This window comes from Benincasa hispida, chromosome 2 (assembly GCF_027475165.1).
Source record: "Benincasa hispida cultivar pf3 chromosome 2, pf3_genome.v1.1, whole genome shotgun sequence".
In the NCBI taxonomy this organism is placed as follows: domain Eukaryota; kingdom Viridiplantae; phylum Streptophyta; class Magnoliopsida; order Cucurbitales; family Cucurbitaceae; genus Benincasa; species Benincasa hispida.
Genome location: NC_143479.1, coordinates 8548480 through 8556935, shown reverse-complemented (window position 1 = coordinate 8556935; position 8456 = coordinate 8548480). Strand labels below are relative to the sequence as shown.

The 8456-nt window shown below is 34.8% G+C and overlaps 2 protein-coding genes across 2 annotated transcripts; one reads left to right on the top strand and one right to left on the bottom strand.

Moving 5' to 3' along the window:
• The first annotated feature begins 1638 nt into the window (after positions 1-1638).
• On the top strand, positions 1639-4058 carry LOC120070556 (transcription factor MYB1R1-like). Its single transcript, XM_039022349.2, has 3 exons — positions 1639-2162; positions 2412-2620; positions 3054-4058. The coding sequence occupies exons 1-3, from the start codon at positions 1865-1867 to the stop codon at positions 3474-3476; spliced, it is 930 nt and encodes a 309-aa protein (XP_038878277.1). The 5' UTR covers positions 1639-1864; the 3' UTR covers positions 3477-4058.
• Positions 4059-5166: 1108 nt separating this feature from the next.
• On the bottom strand, positions 5167-8145 carry LOC120070555 (serine/threonine-protein kinase AtPK1/AtPK6-like). Its single transcript, XM_039022348.2, has 6 exons — positions 6870-8145; positions 6643-6725; positions 6423-6543; positions 6158-6331; positions 5806-5913; positions 5167-5730 (listed from the first exon to the last, which is right to left on the bottom strand). The coding sequence occupies exons 1-6, from the start codon at positions 7551-7553 to the stop codon at positions 5443-5445; spliced, it is 1458 nt and encodes a 485-aa protein (XP_038878276.1). The 5' UTR covers positions 7554-8145; the 3' UTR covers positions 5167-5442.
• Between the last annotated feature and the right edge of the window lie 311 nt (positions 8146-8456).

Sequence of the window (8456 nt, the reverse complement as noted above, 5' to 3'; positions counted from 1 at the left end):
TTTGATGATTTTGATTTATAAGGATTTAAATCACATCGTTTTTTATCGTTATCACATATTATATGTCCATTGAATTATGTTTGGTTTAACAGTTTTTATTTTATCTAATACTAGACGTTTATTATTATGAATTAGACCAAATATTCCTATACTTCTAAAAGTTTTAGTTATATTATTATGTATTGAACCATATGCAAGCCTAAATCAGTTGACTTATGTTCATGCTTGCCAATAAAAAGTTGTTAAGTTGTATTATAGATTTCTTTTCGTTCATTTTTTTTTTTTTGTTAAAAAAAATCATGTCATTCTCGAACTCGTTGGATCATACTTGGATTTTAGGTATCTATTTTAGACCTCTACCGTCAAAATTGGGAAATTTGGACACTAATAAAGATCAAATTGTCTACAACGATTGTAAAATTGAAAGTATTTTTAACACCTTTTTTTTACGTTAAATCATACCTTTTGAATTAAATTCAAACTCGTCCATGGTTCTTATTAATTATGTTAATCTTACTGAAAAATAATAACTGACCACATTAATACAAGGTGAAGCTAACACTCCAATAATTATATTTGATATCCGTTATTAACCTCGTATATTATTATCATAATTGAAAAAAAATACCTTTGAAATTAGTAAATTAAATTATAAGAAGAGTGAACTTAGAAACTTCATTTACATAATTTGTTAGTACTAAAAAAATGATTAAAATGTGGGAATTGATATTGAAAGTTATAAAAATAGATACCAATTGACATTAATACTAAAATAAATTAATTTCTTTATAATTAAATAAACATCTAACTTGATGACGCTTACCGCTTCTTTTAATTTCTCTATTTTCTGTATATTCTATGGCACGTGTTCGCCCTCCCTCCCCATCTTTATAATCCATTTTACTATTTTCTACCTTATATCAATTACTTTATTTGAGTTAAATAATATGTTAAATATGGATTTTATTTCTTTGAACCAGTGTGACACGTGGATTCCAACTTTGAACATTTGATCAAAGTTATAATATATTTTTAACTGAATGAACTCTGTTGATATTAATTAATAAATAAAAAAGTTAGGTTAGCACAAATACGAAAATAATATTATAAACAAAATTTAGTTCAAAATAATAGTAACACTACTTGCAAATTTGAGTATAGTGTTAACTAATTTATGGCACATTTTTGTTTAGCACAGTAAATGTGGAACACGAAACCCATATTAATTACTGTAAAGTCATCTTCATATTGACTTGACTAATATAGTGAGTCTAACATCGGTTTACTTATAAAAGATTAATTTTAATCCTTATATCTTTAATTTTACTAAATTTTAGTCTATATTCTTTCAAAATATTTATTTTCGTCCTACAATGAATAAAATAAAAATTTTAAATGTATAGAGACTAAAATAACAAAATAAAAGTACATAGATAAAAATAAACATTTTAATAAAATAAGGACCAAAATAATAAAACCAACGATATAATTTTATTTTTTATTTTTTTATTATTATTATTTATTTATTTTGAGGTAAGGTATGGCAAAGTATTTAGACCATCATAAGTTAAGAAGTCAATAAATTATTTTAAAATTGGACGGAATAGAATTTATAATTAAAGGAGAAAAATTGACTCTGATTAACCCGAGAAATATATAAAAATAAAATTACCACGTTTTATCCTGAGGCGTGTCTGCACCGACCTCCACGTGCCGCGCGTGTCATCATTTTGTTCTCCTTCTTCTATATATACACACATGCTTCTCTCTGCAATATCCTTCCTCTTCCATATCAGCCACGTTTCCCTCTCCACTTGTATGCTTTTCCAAACCCTTTCTCCGTTGCCGTCGTCTTCATCTGATCATGCGGAGCACCACTGCCGCCGTCAACGAATCCGCCGCCGCTGAGACCGGTGGCGGTGGTCCAGGTGAGATCATGTTGTTTGGTGTCAGAGTGGTGGTGGATTCGATGAGGAAGAGCGTCAGTCTGAACAATCTGTCGCAGTATGAACAACCTCACGACGCTGCCGATATAATCGCAAACGACAACAAGAACGACCTCGTTTCCGTCAATAACAAAGACGATGTTGCCGCTGGTTATGCCTCTGCGGATGATGCTGTTCCCAACGCTCGGGGGAACCGCGAACGTGAGCGCAAGCGAGGTTCGATGGGCATCGGATCTCCGATCGCCTTCGATTTCTGTCTCTCTTATTGATTCGTTTTAATCTCCTCTAGTTTCTGGTTCTTTTTTTCCCCTGATTCCTCTTGTTTTTTTAGATTCAATTTTCCGATCTGTTTAATTGTAGTAGAGTAGCTCTGTCTTATGATCGGAACGTACGAAAAGAAACTGGAGTTTGCCTTTTGAATTTCTGTGTTTGTGTTGACAAATTTCTTGTGTGGGTGAAAAATAGGTGTGCCTTGGACTGAGGAAGAACACAAGCTGTTTTTAATTGGACTACAACAAGTAGGGAAGGGGGATTGGAGAGGAATCTCTAGGAACTTTGTTAAGACTCGCACCCCAACTCAGGTCGCTAGCCACGCTCAGAAGTACTTTCTTCGCCGGAGCAATCTAAACCGCCGTCGCCGTAGATCTAGTCTTTTCGATATCACGACGGACACTGTAACTCACTAATACTTACTATCCAATAACTATATGCCATTTGTTTGATTTTTGAATCTGATTACTGGTATAAGAATCCTAGTCCCTAATTTTTCAACGATCAAGTTTTAACGTGGTTGTTGATTAGAACTCAACTGGCTGGATTACTTAACTAATTAGCTTGTTGGTTGATGTAATGCATGACGAATTACTCTTTATGATGATGGATCTAGGTTCTATTTTAGTCTTGCATTTTCTTAGGCAGAGGTTGACCTTTAAAAGACCAAATTGCTTAAATCATTTAGATTTTTCTAGCTTCTGCTGTTTATTTGACCATTGAAAGGCTTGACTTATGAAACTCAAAATCTCTATCTGTCTCTCACTAACCCCAAAAAGTTTGAATTTCAAGATAAACTCTGATTTTTTTTTTTTTCTTTTCCTTTGCTGTTGTTAGGTCACGGCTGCTCCAATGGTTGAAGAGTCGGTGCAGCCTCAAGAAATTCCCTCTCAATCCCATTCCTTTACGCCATCAACCTTACCTGAAATTTCTAATAACAATGTAATCCCAATAGTACAAACTTTGCCACTTTCGTTTGGGCCAACACCATTAGCCACTCCAACCAAGAATCTAATGGGAAAGTGTGGTCCTAGAGAAATAAACACAGAAAATGATGGATCACTAAAGCTCGGTCTTGCGGATTCGATCTTTTCCTCTAATCAAATTCCAACCTCAACAATGGAGTCGTCATCGTCATCATCAACTTTATCTCTTCGCCTTTCCTTAACATCTGACCAGATAGATGCTTCATCAAGACATTCAACTTTCCAATCCATACCAAGTTTCAATAATGGTGATGCCATCATAAGTGCAGCTTAATGAAAATTTACGGATCTGAGAGGAAGAAGTTATTAACAATTAGAGAAAAATGGGGCTTAGAGACGACGGAAGTTATTAAATGACTGAATCTGATCCTAAAAAAATGGATTGCTTCATGTTTTTTGATGGCATCTATGTAATCTAGATTCTTGATGATTTGCTGTTGCTGTCGGTAGATGGTACTGACTGAAAATAATGACACACTATTCTCTGTTAGAAATGACTGTATTTTGGTGGGTCTGGTCTATTGTGGGTTTTGCTTTTAGTTTGAAGGAAAGAATATCCAAGTTGGATAAAATGGGTGGTGGTTGTTGCAATATTATGAAAGAAGGGGGAAAAGGGGGCAAAATTTCCCTTGTTTTTCTGTATCTACCATTAATTTTTGTCAACCTTTGTGAAAGGAATCACTAATGTCTCTGTTGTGTGTCTGTGTCGCGTCGTTTTAAGTATCTCTCTCTCTCTGATAATACGGTGTGGTATTTGGGGCCTTCTATTGTATATGTGGTTTGGATTTTCTTCCTCTTATCTTCCACAGCCTTTATTGGATGTGAACATTTATGTAATAGATTCAGTGTTCTTTCATTTCCATAACTCTCTTTATTAAGTTTATAATCATTTTGTTCAATTGCCATAGAAAGCCTAGGTCAATTTGTATATTGATGTCTTAACGAGTTGGTTTTTAAAACTTTAGTTCATTTTAGTTTTAAAACTTTAGTTCATTTTAGTTTTATTTTGATCTTTGTCATAAGGATTAAATGGTGGTCGATGTTTGAAATAACTTGCAAAAACCATGATAATTGTAATTGCATCTTTAAATTGAGTCCTCGAACTTACAAAATTGAACCCAGGTAGAAAACGAGAGTATAAATTTAAGGGTGTATAATTGTAACTCCCACTATCATGTCGTTCAGGTTGATTTGGTGGACATTTAAAACATTTAATTTAATTAGTGGTAGAACCGTATTGAATATATAATGAAATCCCCACAGCCTTTGATACTTCTTTTTGCATGTGCCATTGTCTATCTTCCTGTACTTTAAAATCCTATCTTGTTATCTTTGACAATTTTTAATTGTACCTTCTATGACTTTTTTTTATCGTTCCAGTCTATATTGAAAATGAAATAAAAATGTTGGGATATTGCTTTCTAGGGAATCTATTCATTTATTTAGTTTTATGTATGCATGAGCTGTGATGTTGTGTTTATTTTTCTTTGGCTTTAATTTATTGTTTCGAATCTTATCTTTCTTTGATCACCAAATTCCGATTGCATTTATCATAATATTTTTATTTGTGATTGGATCTATATAATTTCAGAAACTATAAATTTAATTAAAATCTAGTCCTAAGGTATGAACTATTTATGAAGTTTTATTAAACAAAAATTTGAACTTTTATCTCAAGAATTACCTACTTTTCATCATCCAATACACAATAATTTACTCCCCACGAGGGAATTGCTGTGATAAAAAGAATGAACCTATTAGAAAAATATACTATCTGACGTGAGGACAAACAAAGAAAGACAACATCAATCTTTGAAAAGTATAGGTAATAGCATTCTAATGAAACTCAGTATATTCCAGAAGCCTGTTTTAGAAACATGGATTACAAGTTCTATCAACTCTGTTTATGTGATGTGATGCAACAAATGCAAGTTTTCAATTTGATGAATTCAAACAAACAATAATGAGGAACCAAAGTATAAATCAACTTTAATTAACACTTGATAAGAGAGTATTTGTAAAGAAATTGACTTCAAATCCAATACTATTGATCACAGGTGAGAAGACAGAGAGAAGTGGAAGTCTAGAAGAAGCCACATTGAATCAACACAAATAACGTTTGAAAGTATCTGAAAGATTGCAAAGTCACTGAGCGTGAAACCAGCAATAATTTAATGGCAGTATAGGACTCATGTACAGTTGCATTTACCAGTATATTGAGAACACTATGCCCAGCAATTCTATCCAGATGATGAAAGCCAAGGGTTCGGAGCAACATAACTATATCCCTGGAAGTGTCCATTATCTGTTGGCGTCGGAGCTGGTGAATCATCCGGGGGCATCGCTGTCCAACAATGATCGAAATTTGCTGTGCAGTCGTTTCCATTGACATCCGGCTTGAACTTTGGCTGCAGCTCCCTACATTCCAATTTCTTCCAGTTCACGGGTCGAAACCATTTATGGTTTTTTATCTCGTCCCCACCCTTGGGTCCACTACCTAATCTTTTAGAAGGCTCCTTTTGTAGCAGCTGTGAAGAACAACAATTCCTGTTATCATCGTAAAAAATAAAGATAACAGATGAAAAATGGAGTTCTTCGTTTACCCCTCTGAGCAAAGAGTGAGCTTCAGTGCTCAGGAACGGTGGAAGCTTCACTTTCTCTTTGATTATTCTTTCTTGAAGCTTCTTTCTATTGGCGTGTGTGAATGGTGGCTGCAAATAGTTGAAAAGAAAAACAGTAACAACGACGAACTGAACTTAGCAACCAAAGGCAGATCAGTTGGACAAAAATGAATCAACTTAAGCAGCATAGGACTCTAGTCCCTTCACTGAATTCTCAGTTTTTAAACTCAAAAGAATGCCTAGCATCACAAATGAGGTTTAGTTTCCTATAATTCTTGCAATTACAAATGCAGTTTATCCATTCTTAGGAAAGGAATGGCTGAATTTCATGTACCTGGCCACTAAGCATTTCATACAAGAGGACTCCAACGCTCCACCAATCAGCATCTTTGTTGTGGCCTTTAGAAAGTAAGATTTCGGGAGCCATGTATTCCGTCGTTCCACACAACGAATTCGACCGACTGAATTCATCAATTTCCTTGGCCAGTCCAAAATCAGTAAGTACTACCTGTATAAACATTAAGGGTTCAGGAATACAGCAAGAAACTCATTAGCCACTACAAGATATCTATCATTTGTACAAGTAAGCTTGACATTACATGTCCATCAGCATCCATAAGAATGTTCTCCGGCTTGAGATCACGGTGCACAATACCGCAGTTGTGAAGATGTGAAACAGCTGATACGATCTCAGCTGCATAGACCCTAGCCTGATCCTCACTAATTAAAAGGGACCCATGATTCAGATCAAATGGAGTTCGTATAGTATCATGATTGGTAAGAGAATTCAAATCTTTTAACCAAGGTTGAAGATTGTACCTGAAGATCCCCTGCCTGTACAGATGGAAAAAGAGATGTCCCCCATTTATGAAATCAAGAATCAAATAAAGTTTTGATTTGGTCTGCAAATACAACACTTAGTCTATCAAATCATGACACAAAGAGAAACTACTTAGCAAATTCACACAGAGAGATTTGTTCAGCTCTAATTTCTCATAGCCTATCACTAATACTCAAGGAACAGAAGGAGGAGAAAATTTTAGTACCTGGAAAGAGTAACGGAGCTGAACAATGAAAGGATGAGCAACTTTTGTGAGAATATCTCTCTCGGCCTTCATATAGTCCACGTGATTCTTCTTTATGATGGTATCCTTTCTCATCACTTTCATAGCATAAATCCCATCACTATCAGAACCATTTCCTTTACAATTCCCTTTCTTCCTCACCAAAAAGACCTTCCCAAATGCCCCTTTTCCCACAACACGAAGAATATCAAAATCCCCAACACCAATCTTCCCCTGTACATTTTCTCCACCGCAATTTTCAGTTTCACCCACCAATTTCTTCTCTTCTTGAGCTCCATTGCGAGTCGTTGAGATTTCCAGGCCATCTTCTTCTCCCTCTTCCTCCCCTTCGCTCTGTGAATCAACTTCTCGGAAAAAAGGAAGGGAAGCTGGGGGAGTTAAACGAGGAGAAGGACCCACAAATGAGTGAGATCTGTTATGAATTACCACTGGTTGTTGTTGTTCATGGTGTTGTGGGTCCCCGGGAAAAGATGAAGGAGAGGGATTTGTAGGGCCAAATACATCGTTGAAATCAAAGTCATGAACGGCAGCGGCGGCAGATGAAGGAGGAGAAGAAGCAGAAGAAGAAGAAGGAATCGTTAGCTTCGTGAGATTGGCTACAAGAAGGGAGTGCATGTTCTTCTGACGAGCCGATGCGGACACCATTGTTGCTCGAGAATCCAATCGAGGAAGGAAACCCTTGAAAAAGTGAAGAAGATGGACAAAATTAATCAAAGCCAGCCGTGAATTTCTTCTGGGCGGGCTGAGAACGTAAGAATCACATCGTAAAAAAGGAGGGAGAAAAGGAGATCGAGAGGGAATGAGATCAAATGGGGTGGAGAAAAACGAGGGAAAAAATATGAAATTGAAAAGAGAAAAGATTAAGAAATCAGAGAAGAGATGGCAGGCGAAAGAATTGGAATGTGGGATCGGAGAAGAAGAAGAAGAAGATGATGATGATGATGAAGAAACGAGAGAAGCGGAAGGGAATTGAATGTGAAGAGGAAGAGAGGGAAATTGATGTTTTATTGACCATAAAAAGTTAGGAAATTGAAATTGATGAACAAGAGTTGAGGTTGAAAATCTTGAGAATTTATCCAAATTCCGCTCTGATTTTCTCTCTAATTTTCCCCGTAAACAAACACTATCCTTCTTTTCTTTCTAATTACTCTCTAGTTTCTTTTCTTCAAATATTTTTTTCAAAAAAAAATGGAATTTTCTTCAAATAGTCACGTGCAAGGCAAGGAGATGGAATCATGTGGACGATAATCACACACAAAATATATATATGAGGTAAAATTTTATCGATAAAAAAAATATCAAATTATTTACCGAAATAATAAAAAAATACTAATAAATATATCAGTGACAGATTTGTATTAGTGTCAATGATAAACTTCATTTATACCGATTTTAATCACTATAGTATCAATGATAAGACTTTTATTTATTTATATTAGATTTTTTTCAATCTCTATTAAAAAAGATTAAATTTTATTAATTTGTATAAATAGTTTTTCTTATTTTTTTATTCTTAAAAATTTCCCATATATATATATATATATATTG